At 37.4% G+C, this 16306-nt stretch overlaps 1 protein-coding gene across 1 annotated transcript; it reads right to left on the reverse strand.

Moving 5' to 3' along the window:
- Positions 1-4593: 4593 nt before the first annotated feature.
- Positions 4594-5895, reverse strand: LOC139184472 (olfactory receptor 13C2). The gene has a single exon (XM_070794325.1). It carries the CDS (start codon positions 5818-5820, stop codon positions 4864-4866), a length of 957 nt encoding a protein of 318 aa, XP_070650426.1. The 5' UTR covers positions 5821-5895; the 3' UTR covers positions 4594-4863.
- Positions 5896-16306: the final 10411 nt, after the last annotated feature.

Here is a 16306-nt window from a genome sequence, read left to right on the forward strand (position 1 = left end):
GTTATGACTCAGGGACTGAACTGAACTGAACTGAATCCTTTATCTGTCATATGATTTACAAATATCTTCCCCTATTCACTAAGTGGTCTTTTCATTTTGCTGATGGTTTCCTTTACTGTGCAAAAGCCTTTACGTTTAAGTAGGCCCCCCCTTTTTTTAAATTTCTGCTTTTATTTCCTTTACTTTAATATATGTATCCAAAAAAATTATTGCTGCAATTTATGTCAAAGAGTGTTCTGCCTATGTTTTCTTCTAGGATTTGTGTAGTATCTGGCCTTACACTTAGATAAAAGATTTGCCTTTTGCAGCAATATGGATGGACTCAGAGAGCATTATGCTAAGTGAAACAAGTCAAAGAATGGAAAGTGATATGATATTACTTATATATGGAACCTAAAAAATACAGCAAAATAGTGAATGTAACAGAAAAGAAGCAGACTCACAGATCTATATCTTCCCTCTACCATGATGTTGGGAAAGATTGAGGATGGAAGGAAAATGGGGTGACAGATGATGAGATGAATGGATGGAATCACCAGCTCAGTGGACATGAGTTTGATCAAACTCCAGGAGATAGTGAAGGACAAGGAAGCCTGACGTGCCGCAGTTCATGGGGTCACAAAGAGTTGGACGTGACTTCTCAGCTGAACGACAACAAACAGAAGAAATGAGGGCTTACCAGTGGTATTGAGTGGGGCAGAATATATGGGCAGGGAAGTGGGAGATAGAAACTACTGAGTATAACATAGGCTAGAAATATGTATTTACCACATGGAAAATATAGCCAATATTTAGTAATAACTAAATATTATATAACCTTTTGAATTGCATTTTTAAATATTTTAACTATTTTTAAAGTGATTTTCTGATGAAAAACTAACATTTTCAGTGGGAAAACAAAGTTTCTTTGTTTTGGACTCATATTTTTTACTTGTTATTTAATGCTTACATATCATTTTAGATGAGTTGGTTATCAGTCCCTCTATAATGAAGAAAATAACACTTTTTAAATAAACAGATGGTACAGTATTAGTATCCTAATGAGGAGCTGCCAGAAATAATGACTATTCTAGTGAATTACTGCCTCAGTGATCATAGATCCATACAAAGTTATTATTATGTACAGGCATTACATAATTTTCAGTGACAAATCTAAATCTAATTTGCAGTATGTTCTCCTAGTGGACTACTCCAAATTTGATGAATGACCTTCCCAATTAACTTCAAGAGTCCCTGGGAGTATCTCTCATGTGCTGAATATATGTCCACCTCCTCCACCTCATGATACTGCTATCACACTGTTATGATCTGCTATTCCTATCACTCCCCTGGAATCTGATTCTTCAGTTCAGTGCAGTTCAGTTCAGTTCAGTTGCTCAGTCATGTCCGACTCTTTGTGACCCCATGAATTGCAGCACGCCAGGCCTCCATGTCCATCACCAGCTCCCAGAGTTCACTCAGACTCACGTCCATTGAGTGAGTGATGCCATCCAGCCATCTCATCCTCTGTCGTCCCCTTCTCCTCCTGCCCCCAATCCCTCCCAGCATCAGAGTCTTTTCCAATGAGTCAACTCTTCGCATGAGGTGCCCAAAGTACTGGAGTTTCAGCTTTAGTATCATTCCTTCCAAAGAAATCCCAGGGTTGACCTCCTTCAGAATGGACTGGTTGGATCTCCTTGCAGTCCAAGGGACTCTCAAGAGTCTTCTCCAACACCACAGTGCAAAAGCATCAATTCGGTGCTCAGCTTTCTTCACAGTCCAACTCTCACATCCATACATGACCACTGGAAAAACCATAGCCTTGACTAGATGGACCTTTTTGACAAAGTAATGTCTCTGTTTTTCAATATACTATCTAGGTTGGTCATAACTTTCCTTCCAAGGAGTAAGCATCTTTTAATTTCATGGCTGTGGTCACCATCTGCAGTGATTTTGGAGCCCAGAAAAATAAAGTCTGACGCTGATTCTTACATTGTCTCAAATAGGCCCTACTGTTTAGTGTGCCCATAAATTAGATGATCAAAACTAGGACACTTTTGACATGAAATGAGTAATTACTAATTATACTGTAGCAGCTAGTATTAATTAGATAAGTTCTGAGCAAATCGAAAGATATGGTCTCTACTCCAAGGTTGTTTCCATAAGGGTCATCACGTTCCAAGACCATAGGATGTTTCACACACAAAATATTGGCATCATGTTTTGCTACCAGTACCCTAAAACAGTACAGTTTGTGCCATGGCTGATGGAAACTACTTTGGGTTACACCTGATCACTTCCAAGGACCAGATCTAAGTCCATGGAATCAAGCTAGGAAAACAATCAATCTCTGACAATATATACCCTTGGAACTCAGGGTGATAATACATTTAAGATAGCATTCTAATCTGAGGCACAGTGAGCCCTATTAATAAAATAGGAGACCAGGGATAAGAAGAGACTTAGATGATAAAGAAACTTCCTTAAGGTGGAGGTTAAGAAGAAAGAGATGTCTAATTAAGGTTTTCTTGTTTCCTTTTCTGCATTTTAATTTCCTTATTAGTTCAGTTCCGTTGCCCAGTCATGTCCGACTCTTTGCGACCCCATGAATCGCAGCATGCCAGGCCTCCCTGTCCATCACCAACTCCCAGAGTTCACTCAAACTCACGTCCATTGAGTCAGTGATGCCATCCAGCCATCTCATCCTCTGTCGTCCCCTTTTCCTCCTGCCCCCAATCCGTCACAGCATCAGAGTCTTTTCCAATGGGTCAACTCTTCCTCAAATTTTCACTTAGAAGGAAGTCCAGAGCCAGCTATAGCTCAGGGAACAAAGGCAAAATAATCCACACATGGCATAAAACAAACTGGAAAAAGAACCACATCAACATTGATGACACTGAAGAACAGGCTCAAATGACTAGCAATGCAGCCTAAATAGTGATCAGGAATAAGAAATGATTAGCCACAACCAGAAGTTTCTAAAAACAAATATTCCCTCACACTTCTGTATTCTATCTCCCTCTGAATGGCACATTTTTTGTCCTAATAAAGTCAAATAAAATTCAAAAATTGCTAGTCTCTGTTCCCAAAGAAAGACCAATCTTCCATATGGTGTTTCCACTTTCTGGGAGGGTGCATAATGACCAACATTGAATCCAACTATTGAGAAAACCTGAAAACCAGTGAAAAAACTGTGATTTCATTTTTCAAAAAAAAGTCTTTGGGGGCAGCTTCTCATTGACCATAATGATGAAAGAAGTAAATGTAAAAGAATAACAAAAAATAATATATATATAAACTTTTCAGAAAAGAAACTCCTAAGAGCTCGTTTTATTCCCTGTACAGTTTCAGAAAGCATACCATTCCAAGAGGAAGTCAGTTAGGTCTTTTTTTTTTTTTTTTTCTTTTTTTTAGTTATATGTAGGATCTGGGAATGATTAACTGATGGTTATCTCACATTTCTTAAAGAACATTCTCAAAAAATTACTAATAGAGTTAAAACAACGTTTCAAAAAGATAGAGATAGAAATAGAAAGGACTCAAGAGAAATAGACTCAATTTCTCTCTTTGTGTGATGGTAGTCTGTATAATGTTCCTCACTGCCTCATTTGTGAAATATAAGGGGAGAAATGTATGCCTTCCTCATAGTGAAAATAAATACAAGATTAAAAAAAATTAAAGGATAAGATAGAAAAATAAGAATATTTTAAAATCTAAATAAAAATGAACAATCAAGTATTATGGGATTTTTGTTAGCATTAGAAAGCTAAAACAATCAAAGAGAAATAAAACCAAGTAACTTAGTACCTCAAAGTTTTTTTTTTTTAATTCTAAAATAAACATAATCAAAACTAAATAAAATTTAAAATTCAGAGGCTAATATGATAACAGTTACAGAGAAAAGAGATGTAATATTAAAGTAAACATTAAAGTCTAAGATGAAAATCTGAAGTGTGCAACTCAGATCAAGAAGAAATATGGACTTCCTTTATGGTCCAATGGTTGCAGTGAAACGGACATGGGTTCAATCTCTGATTGGGGAATAAAATCCCACATACCTGGGACAAACAAGCCCAGTAAGCCTGAGTGCTACAACTATTGAGACCATGAGATCTGGAGTCCACATGCCATAACTAGAAAGTTCATGTGCTGCAATATCCCACATGCTGCAACTAAGATCCAACACAGCCAAATAAATAAATATTTTTAATAAAAGGAAGAAATAAAATGACAAAGGGGATTTTTTTCAAAATTGAAGGTTACAAACAGAGGAAAGAAATATAAACCCTAGATAAAAATCAAATGTAAAAACGACCTAAAAGATAGATTCACATTTCTTAAAACAGATTCCTCTTGGATTGGCAATACATTAAATATTTCATGGATAGAGAGCCAATGGAACAGAGAAAAAGATATAGCTCTATTTTTATCAGTGAGTAATTTGACCCAGAAGTTATTTATATTTACAGCTTTAAATATCAGGTATTTGGTTGTAAGACCAAAGCAGTTAGATCCCATGTATCAGAAGGTATATATATTAAAAAAAAAAAAAAAAAACTGCCAAAGCAGATATGTTGAAAGTAGAAAAGAATAATTTAATGCCTCCTAGTTGGATACGAGGGGCTTCCCAGGTGGCTCAGTGGTAAAGACTCCATCTGCCAATGCAGAAGATGAGGGTTTGATCCCTGGATCAGGGAGATCCCCTGGAGAAGAAAATGGCAACTCATTCATATTCTTGCCTAGAAAATCCCATAGACTGAGGAGCCTGGTGGGCTACAGTCCACTGGGTTGCAAAAAAGTTGGAGAAGACTCAGTGACTAACCAACAAAATTAAATAATTGATTTCTGCATTGTGATGATAAAAGTTACCTGTCCCTTTTCCATTTACTTATTAAAAACTTTTCTTCTCAGTAAGTGTTTTACTGCTTCCTTCACATCCTTGTTCCTGAGACTGTAGATTAAAGGATTAATCATCGGAGTCATCACGCCATAGAACACAGATACAAGTTTGTCAGTAGCATCCATGTCATCTGAATTAAGTGTCTCTTTAGACTTGGGCTTCATGTACATGAAGAGAATGGTTCCGTAGAATATTATCACCACAGTCAAGTGGGCTGAGCAGGTAGAGAAGACTTTGCTTCTCCCCTCAGAAGAGTGAATTCTGAGGATGCTGATAATAATTAATGTGTAAGAGATAATGATTAACAATAATGGTGTCATTATGAATAAGGTTGTGGCCACAAGCATGATGAACTCGTTACCTGAGATATCAGCACAGGCCAATTTCATAACAGCCAGAATTTCACAGGTGAAGTGATTGATGACATTATTCCTGCAGAAGGGCAATTGTACTACACACCCAGTTTGTACTGCAGAGTTGACAACTCCTATGATCCAGGAGCCAGCTGCCATGGGCACATAGGAACCCTTGCTCATGATGACAGAATATCTCAGAGGGTTGCAAATAGCCACATACCGGTCAAAGGCCATCATGCCCAGGAGCACACACTCTGTTGTCCCCATGGCCAAGCCAAGGAACATCTGCACAGCACATCCAGAGAAGGAGATGGTCTTTTTTTCTGAAAGGAAGCTCACCAGCACAGGGGGAATGGAGACAGTGGTGTAGCAGATGTCCAGGAAGGAGAGGTTCCCCAGGAAGAAGTACATAGGGGTGTGAAGGTGGGAGTCTAAGATGCTGATGAGAATAAGAGTACCATTCCCCAGAAGGATGACCACATACATTATTAAGACTACCACAAAAAAGAGTAGCTCAAGCCTTGGATAACCAGAAAGCCCCTTCAGAAAAAATTCCACCAGAATGGTTTGGTTTTCCCATTCCATTGTATGGTTTCTTTTTCACCTGTAATACATTAGAATATGTTAAGATAAAATATGTATTCTACTATGATTATATTCTACTATGTACCAATGTAGAAGTAGCATATACTCATAGGAAGAGAAGAAAATATAAAAAGGAATAGACCAAAGAAAGAAGAAAAGAAATAAAGTGGGCCAAATAGAATAGAGAGAGGGAAGAAAAGAGAAACGAATGTATTTCAAGCTACAAGCAATATGCCATGTAATTTATTGAATCTCATCAAGGTTCTGGGAGAGAGGTATCATCATCCACATTTTACAATAAATAAATCAAAGCAAAAACATTGAGTAAACTTAATTAAAGGTAAATTTAGAGCACAGGTAAGATTCAAACCCAAGTCTTCCTTGCTGAAGCCTGAGCTTTTGGTCATGTTTGTTACCACAACTAGAGTTTAAAATAAATTCGAGTATTGCATTATGTGTAATTGAAAAATGAACTATTTTTATTGGCTACAAACCACCACTTAAGAAGGAAAGGGCAACTCACTCCAATGTTCTTGCCTGTAAAATCTCATGGACAGAAGAGCCTGGTGGGCTACAGTCCATGGGGTCACAAAGAGTTGGACATAACTTAGTGACTAAACAACAACAAAGCCCCACACAATAGATTAATGATCTTGTCACTTTTCCATGTTACACTGCTATGCTTATTATCTGACTTGTCCATTAGCATGAAAAATTCATTAAGGCCGGGACTTTGTCTTGTTTACTTCTACAATACCAGTATCTACAATATAACAGACACAGAGATAAGAGGTTCAGAAATATTTGTTGAATAAATGAATACAGTCAAGGACCAAATGACTACTAATTATTTTATTTGTGCATTACCTAATTTAGTCTGAGAAGCAACCCTATTATGCAATTATTGCTATTATTAGCATCGTCATTTTCATTATAAAAAAGGAAGAAAATAAGTAATTTGCTTAATGTCAAGGTCAAGGTCATAGCTAAATAAGTGGTTGAGCCAGAACTTGAATCCAAGCCATATGGCTGTGGAGTTCAAACTTAATTGTTCATTTTGCAGAGAACTTGACTCACAGTCTAGAATATCGTGTAATCTAATAGACAACACTAATATTTCAAAAGAGATATCAGACCAAAATAGGTTTAATATGGTGACTTGAGAGCACTTTAATTCTTTATATTTTGAAGGGATATTATTCATTTCTGTGACAAAAATATATCTATTAGTGTATAATTCTTCATAATTCTTGTATAACTCTTCATAATTCTGTAGTCTCCCCTTATGAGTAGTTCTACCTACTTTTTCACTGCTATTTTAATTGATTTCTCTTTTCATGAGTTTCACAAGAGGTTTTCCCATATTACAAGTTTTCTCCAAAAAAATTTTTTAATGCTTTTGGAGAGATTTGTCCTTTCCATTTTGTTTCATTAATGTAGGTTTTTGTGTTTGTAAATTTCTTTAGGCTTATTTGGCATTTTATAATTGCATGAAATAAGAAAAAATATTTCTTAATATTTTATCTTTATCCTCTTCCTAGTTCTGAGTCATTTAAAACACTTTGTTTTACTATAGACTGAGATTTTGCTATGAAATGTTCTTGTTACTGGTTTCCAGATAATTTTTTTCTCCTTCTGTCTTTAATCCAAATATTATCTAGATATGTATACCTAGTGATCAGATATTTTTATTCCATTTTATTATATCTAATTCATTTTTATGATAAAAAATGTGACCTGTAATTCTAAAGTTATATATTTTTGGTTCTATTTACCTGATCCATGTTGTAAATGTCAACAAAAAATATGAATTCTCTTTGGGTGAGATATATTATTTATATATGGCAATGGCAACCCACTCCAGTACTCTTGCCTGGAAAATCCCTTGGATGGAGGAGCCTGGTAGGCTGCAGTCCATGGGGTTACTAAGAGTTGGACATGACTGAGCGACTTCACTTTCACTTTTCACTTTCATGCATTGGAGAAGGAAATGGCAACCCACTCCAGTGTTGGGTCTCCTGCCTGGAGAATCCCAGGGACAGGGGAGCCTGGTGGGCTGCCGTCTATGGGGTCGCACAGAGTCGGACACGACTGAAGTGACTTAGCAGCAGCAGCATACACACATATAACAATACATGTATACACATAATCAGGTTTATTAAATGCCCTATTCAAATCCTTGAGATTATTTTCTGTTATCTGTATTTAATTAACTCTATATAATGATGGTTGGATGATATCACTGACTTGATGGACATGAGTTTGAGCAAGCTCCGGGAGTTGGTGATGGATAGGAAATCCAGGCGTGCTGCAGTCCATTGGGTTGCAAAGAGTCAGACACAACTTAGTTACTGAACTGAACTGAACTGAATCAAGTTTTACTTGTATATCTAGAATTATTTTTATATGCTTAGTTCTGTGTTGTTTAGTGTATATCTGTTTATGGCTGATAAAATTCTTCATACATTGTGAATGTTACAATTAATTTTTATCACATTTTGTATTTTAAATTTAAATTCTACGTTTATGATATTGATATCCAAGCAAGAATACTGGAGTGGGTTGCTATTTCCTTCTCCAGGGGTTCTTTCTGGCCCAGGGATTGAACCTGCATCTCTTACATCTCCTGTGCTTGGCAGGCAGGATCTTTACCACCGGTACCACCTGGGAAGCCCAACTTTAGCTCTCTTTGTTGTGTGTACTCAGTCGTGGCCAGTCCTTTGCGACCCTATGCACTGCCAGGCTCCTCTGTCCATGGGATTTTCTAGGCAAGAATACTGGAGTGGGTTGCCATTTCCTACTCCAGGGGATCTTCCTGATCCAGGGAAGTACAAAATGTGATAAAAATAGGTCAATTAATTGTAACATTCACAATTTATGAAGAAGGTTATCAGCCATAAACAGGTGTACACCAAACAACACAGAAACTAAACATATAAAAATAATCCTAGATACACAAGTAAAACTTGATTATAAATATTTATATAGAACTGATTAAATATAGCTAGCAGAAAAATTATCTCAAAGACTTGAAAGCGCATCCAATAAATGCCCTGATTATGTGTATACATGTATTATGTGTATATATATAAATCATAATATCTCCCCCAAAGAGAATTCATATTTTTTGTTTACATTTTCAACATGGACCAAGCAACTTGCTGCCAAAAATATATAACTTTAGACTTACAGGTCACATTTTTTATTATAATAAATAAACTAAATATAATAATAATTGTATAAAAATATCTGATCACTAAGTATGTGCAACATATATGTGGGTGTAAGTTGTCAATTCTTTTTACAGTCATTGCTTTTTATGAGCATATTCACTCCATTCACTTTAGAATACAATTATAAATGTACTTCATTTCTTTCCTTCCATACACTTTATTTTTATTACATGCTTATTTTGCATTACTTATATTTCCCACTTTCTTTTTTCGGCTGGCTGATTAAATTGTCATTCACCAATTGTTTGCCTTACTTGAACACTTTGTTCATTTTTTCCGTTCCATGAATGGTGAGTTACCTTCTTTCTTTACTTTCACAATCTGACATACAGACCAAACATTTGTTTGTAAAAAAGAACTTGCATTGGCCAAAAAGTTCAGGTATTTCTGCACCAGTTTACAGATAAATCCAAATGAACTTTTTCAACTAGAATGCTCCTAATCTCCTAAATTATCCCTCAAACACAAAATGAAGATAGAACTACAATAGTTTTATCCCTCCATTTCTATCCCTACTCCACAATTCCAAGACGCTACCAAGATAAATTAGGGGAGTCAAATTTAGATTAATTTGAAGATCAAAACTTATATATTAGCTAGAAACAAACAAATGGATACATGAATTGAGGCTATTGCTAATTGACATGTTGTTACTCTATTTGGTACTATATATATATATACATATAATATACACACACATACATATATATATTGAAAGGAATGTTTAAGAAACTTAGTGACCAAATTACTAAGGAACTTCTGCTCAGAGAATTTCCTAATATCACTCACTGTGACTTATCGTCTAGGTAGTACTGCACTGATGTCTTACAGGGACGAGCCATGGTTTCATTTCTAATGACCTTGCCTTCTAAAGGTAAGGAGACAGGCACTCTTATACATTCTCAGTGAACACATAAATTGGTGCATCCTCTGTGGAGGACAAATTGACAGTGTTAAACAGAATCATAAAGTCATGCATATAACTTTGACCACAGAATTTACCGCTAAATTGTGTAATTCCCACACAATTATGCCTGTGCATGTGTAAAGTAATTTATTTAAAAACTGATTCATTAAAGTACCATTTGTAATAGCAGATGTGGAAGCAATTTAAATTTCTATGAGAAGGGGACATAGAAATAATGAAATACCGATGTGCTGTCAAAAAGATTAAGAGACTCTTTGTGCATTGACATGGAAAGATCATCAAGAACTATTAAGTGTAAAGGTAATATTCAGAACTGACTTCCCTGGTGGCTCAGTGGTAGTCGACAAGAACCCCTGGAGAAGGAAATGGCAACCCAACCCAGTATTCTTGCCTGGGAAATCCCAAGGACAGAGGAGCCTGGTGGGCTATGGTCCACGGAGTTGCCAAAGAGTAGGACATGGTTTAATGACTAGACAGCAATGCGAATGTTCAGAACAGTATATAAGGCACAGTAACCTTTGTGTATAAATATTTTACATATATGCCTGTGTACACACACGCACACATGCGCACACACACGTGTGTGTGTGTGTGTGTTAGTAGCTCAGTTGTATCTGACTCTTTGCGACCCTATGGATTGGGGCCTGCCAGACTCTTCTGTCCATGGGATTTTCCAGACAAAAATACTGGAGTGGGTTACCATTCCCTTCTCCAGGGGACCTTCTTGACCCAGGGATTGAACCCGGGTCTCCTGCACTGCAGGCAGACTCTTTACCATCTGAGTCACTATATGTGTCTGTACACACACACACATGCATGCGCGCGTGGACACACACACACACACACCATTTTTTTGCTCCTATGTAGAATACCTATAGAAAAATAAACAGGAATAACTTGTTATCTCTAGGAAAGGAAATGAATAGTTCCTTAACAGAAATGGAAGGGAGGCTGTTAACTGTATGTTGTTCAGTACCTTTTAAACATTTTGCATCTTGTGACTATAATACCTACCATAAAATAAATTACATTTAAGCTAAAGAGTTCTTGTCTTTGAGATCTATAACCTTTCTCCTTTCACTTTTCTGATGGCACACTACATCAAACCATCCACTGCCATGGGACACAACTACATATAGTTAAAAATTGTTCTTATTCAGTATCAAACCTTAAATGGGAATGGCTAAAGACTAACAAGTCCTTTGCTTCCTTTGTAGCTCATAGCTCAGTCAGTAAAGAATCTGCCTGCAGTGCAGGAGATCCGGGTTTGATCCCTGGGTTGGGAAAATCCCTGGAGAGGGAAATGGCAACCCACTCCAGTATCCTTCCCTGGAAAATCTCATGGACAGAAGAGCCTGGTGGGCTGAAGTCCATGGGTCGAAAAGAGTCGGGCACGACTGAGCGACTAACACACACTAACAAGTCCTTTTGGAGAAGGCAATGGCACCCCACTCCCATACTCTTGCCTGGCAAATACCATGGACGGAGGAGCTTGGTAGGCTGCAGTCCATGGGGTCGCTGGGAGTCAGACAAGAATGAGTGACTTCACTTTCACTTTTCACCTCCATGCATTGGAGAAGGAAATGGCAACCCATTTCAGTGTTCTTGCCTGGAGAATCCCAGGGACGGGGGAGCCTGGAGGGCTGCCGTCTATGGGATCGCACAGAGTCGGACACGACTGAAGCGACTTAGCAGCAGCAGCAGCAACAAGTCCTTTAAATATAGTCATAATTTAATATTCAAGATATTTTCAGAAGGATCATTAGGATTTTCAGGCCCATATGGATCTCCTGTCCCTCCATCAAACTGCAAGCTATCCTCTGATCTGGTTTAGAATCTATACTTCTACCCTAGTCATTTCCTTTCCATTAAATGTGCTACTACTTTTAGGAGCTAGTAAAATTCCTGGAACAAAATTACAGCTTAATAAATGTTAGCTATTATTCTTGTTTCATTCACAAGTCCAAAGAGCCATCCCTCTTCGGGAATTCTTTGTCCGCCTATCTTTAAAAGATACTTTCTCTGAATCTCAGGTCTATCTTCCCAATTTCCGGACATAATTAGTCACCTAAACATCACTCCAAACTCAACTTCATTTCTCCATTCTAAACTCATCTCCTATCCCCAGCTCTTAACATTTTGTAACTTTTTATAAAATTTGCATTTTGTTAGAATTTTTCACATTTTCTGGGTTACAGTGTAAACTACTTGAGACCCCAAAGGGCGGTAGATAGATACATGTGAAGTTCATTGAATAATGGAGGTTATACCTACACCTATAAAAATCATCTCTACAAAAACCCTTGTTCAAGAGCTGCTTCCATGCTACATGACATTCTACCAAACTTATTCCATAAAGTTGTTAGGAACACAGGCCTTGGAGGTAGGCTTAGTTTAAATGGTATCTCTACCCCTTACTAAGCAGGGTCGCCTGGACATATTTCTGATCATCACCTTCCCCAGCTATAGCATGAAGATAAAGATAGCACCTGTACTATATATTTGTTGATAAGATTAAATGAGATAGTATATATTATACAATTACCACAGGAATGGTTTCCACTATTGGTAGTTTCCTTTATGCCACTCTATCATGGTTCTTCCTTTTGTTAGAGTCTTTTTACATCTTTGAACCAGTCATCGTCTTTTCCATGGCCAGGTATATACAGCTGAAAAGTTTAATCATGTCACACACAGTGTTCTGGCAAAGGGTATTATGTTCATCTTACCGTCAAATCCTAATACATTTCATCACAGTATATAACACTCCAGACCTTTATCACACTCTGATCCTTTGGATGTCAGCAAATTGAGTGGCAAATAGGAAACATCACTCATAAGGTTCAATTCACTCCATAAAAAAATAGGACTTTAGGGAGGCATTAGTATGTTCCTTGTCTTAAAAAGATGGCTGTTTTTTTTTGTTTGTTTGTTTGTTTGTTTGTTTTTACTGAGACTATGTTAACATTTTTAGCAAGCCTATAGTATAAAAAAAATAGAAAAGTCATTCATTTTTACAATTATAACCTAATAATAGAAAAGCAAATATTCAAAACAGTCACCAATACTGTATGCAAACACACTAGGATAATGCTCAGTCTGGTCTCTTTCTGGCTATTCACTGCTTTGGTAAATCATCTATTTCACATATGAGGTTTCCTTAAGGCAAATTGGTCATAGTTTTCCTCCTCACATGTTTTCTCTGCACAAAGAGTCCCTAGCACAGTATGTGGCATGTAGTACATCTTACTCTCAGCTGATTGAGCCAAATGAAGCAGAGTTGCTGCTAGGGGACCAGGAAAGACTTGTTTGTTATGAATTTCATGCTACAGAACACAGAGTTCCCTCTCTACTGTGTAGTGAGCCTTAATGAGCTAAAAATGATAACAGAGTATTCAAATACTGTGTGCTACTCTAAAAAGCTACACACTGACACAAAGATATTCATAACTACTGAAATTCCATTCTGTTCTTTGCTCAAAGCCTTTGCATGTTAAACTGCTCTTGTGATCTCAAAAGTCTTTGTTTTTCCCTACTACCTCTTAGTGATTAGACCCTTAAATTCCATTTCCAATATTTAGTCTCTCTTCAGTGAGAAAAACATCTTAATTTCAAACTTGACACATTTAACCCATCAGTCTAACTCTTGCTTGTAGTTGATAAGATTTGGTTCTTGTCTTTACAATAACTTACCTTCAAACCAGGTTCTGACTCTCGTTCTAGGTTGGAGCAACAATAGATATTTTTATCTTTCTTTTTCACATGTAGCCAATTTTCATGACTCCTCATTTCATGAACCTCTAAAGAGGCAGCTACTGATGAGTAATAATTTGCCATAGAAATTCACTCATTTGTTGACATCTATGGAAGTATGCAGGTTGCAGGTATGATAACTAGAATAAATTCCTCTAGGTCAAATAAAGAATTGTTAGATTCCTCTAGTTCAAAATAGAAAGAAAATTAATATTCAGTAATAAATTTTAGGAATAGGACAACTTGCCCCTGAAGCCCAGGCTGAAATACGACCCCATTGTGGAGACCCACAAATACCTAAAGAACATGCTTCAGGCTTTGGGACACAATTCAAATGTTCTAAAGGATGTTTCTAAACCTCTGTGCAAAATTTTCAATTGCTTCATAGATGAAATATGTATAAAACTTATGAGACTCCAGAAATAAAGCCCTGAAGACCTAATTACAGGAAGCCTATTACTCTGCTTCACACAGAATCAGGAGGAGTCTTGAGCAATGTTATCAAAGTTTCCCCAGTTGAATTCTCTCTCTGTCTCTCTCTCTCTATCTCTGTCTATCTCTCCCCTGGCTCTCTCTTACACACATACTCATATTAACACACAAACACACCTACACCATATTTGAAGTATAAATGGTTATTACAGTACCCAATTTCTTTATACATTTTTTAGAAACTCTAGATTTTATAGACATTCACTTTATATATTTAGCTAATGTAAATGCTGACTTTTTGAATAAACATATTATAAATTTCTAAAACTCAGATATCCTGTAAAAGAAAAATTTTTAAAAAGTAAAGAAAGAAAAAAAGGAAGGAAGAGAAAGTAAGGCAAGGGAAGAAAGTATATCCTTAGGCAATACACACACAGAGGTGTAAAGAACAAAGATGAAAATAAATTGAGACTTCTGGTTCAAGATGGCAGAATAGAAGGACATGTACTTATCTCCTCCTGAGAGAACACCAACATTAAACTAGTTGTTCAACATCCATCAGAGGAGGACTCTGAAACCCATCAAAAATATACACCACATCCAAAGACAAGAAGAAGCTGCACAAAGACAAAGCTGCAACGAGATGGTAGCAGCATGATAAAATCAAATCCCATACTGCCAGGTGGGTGACCCACAAACTGGAGAACAATAATACCCAATAAGTTCTCCTACTGTTGTGAAAGTTCTGAAACCCACGTCAGGCTTCCCCTCCTAAGGATTCAACAAAGGGACTGAGAATGAGGTAGAAATTGCTAGGTAGTCAGGGTAGGACTCTGAGACCTCGGTCTTGTTTTCAATAAACATCTCGCCCCATTAACCTAAAACTATACCTTTTGTCCCGAATTCCTAAAATGTGTCCTTTGTCTGATAAATTATCAGCACTCAGATCCAGGAAAGGTCAGTAATTAACACCTGTTCCATAAGCTTGAGGGAAAAACAACTGGTGATCCATTCATCTTTAGCCCTTACATCTGGTCTACTTTTAAATGGCCAGGGGGCACGATAAAGGGTGGCAACTTAATCTAAGGATCAATATAAACCATTCAGTTCAGTTGCTCAGTAGTGACTCTTTGCCACACCATGGACTGCAGTATGCCAGGCTTCCCTGTCCATCACCAACTCCTGGAGCTTGCTCAAACTCCACTGAGTTGGTGATGCCATCCAACCATCTCATTCTCTGTCATCCCCTTCTCCTACTGCTTTCAATCTTTCCCAGCATCAGGATATTTTCTAATGAGGCAGTTCATCGCATCAGGTGGCCAAAGTATTGGAGCTTCAGTTTCAGCATCCATCCTTCCAATGAATATTCAGGACTGATTTCCTTTAAGATAGATTGGTTTGATCTTCTTGCTATCCAAGGGACATAAAGATGTTAAGTTAAAATGTGATCTTTAAACTGATTGGTTAGAAATGACATATTTTAAGGACAACAGCCAACCAAAAATGCACACATCAGTGCCAGTAAGTCCTGTCTTTCTGGGGGACTATTTACCCCCTCTCAGTGTTTATGCTGTCTATGCAAGGAGATCAAGCCACAGTCAATCCTAAAGCAAATCAGTCATGAATATTCATTGGAAGGACTGAGGCTGAAGCTGAAACTCCAACACTTTGACCACCTGATGTAAAGAACTGATTCCTTGGAAAAGACCCTGATGCTGGGAAAGATTGAGGGCAGGAGGAGAAGGGGACAGCAGAGGATGAGATGGTTGGATGGCATCACTGACTCAAAGGACATGAGTTTGAACAAGCTCCAAAACTTGGTGATGGACAGGGAAGCCCAACATGCTGCATTCTATGGGGTTGCAAAGAGTTGGACATGACTGAGCAACTGAACTGAACTGACTGAGTGTCTGTGCTGAGACCTTTGTACTTTTTTCTCTTTAAAATAAATCATATTCACTTGCATGCAACTGTGAGTGTTTGCATGTTCTGTTCGTGAAGTTCAGCTCCAGAAATAAGAACTCAGGTTCCCATCTCAGGAATCTCCAGGGAATCTGGCCTTGAAGTTGGCCTTAGGCCAAATAACTACCAGGGAGGGAATGCAATGCCACTCATCAGCAAATAATTGGATTAAAGTTTT

The sequence above is a fragment of the Bos indicus genome, chromosome 8 (genome assembly GCF_029378745.1).
Source record: "Bos indicus isolate NIAB-ARS_2022 breed Sahiwal x Tharparkar chromosome 8, NIAB-ARS_B.indTharparkar_mat_pri_1.0, whole genome shotgun sequence".
Classification (NCBI taxonomy): domain Eukaryota; kingdom Metazoa; phylum Chordata; class Mammalia; order Artiodactyla; family Bovidae; genus Bos; species Bos indicus.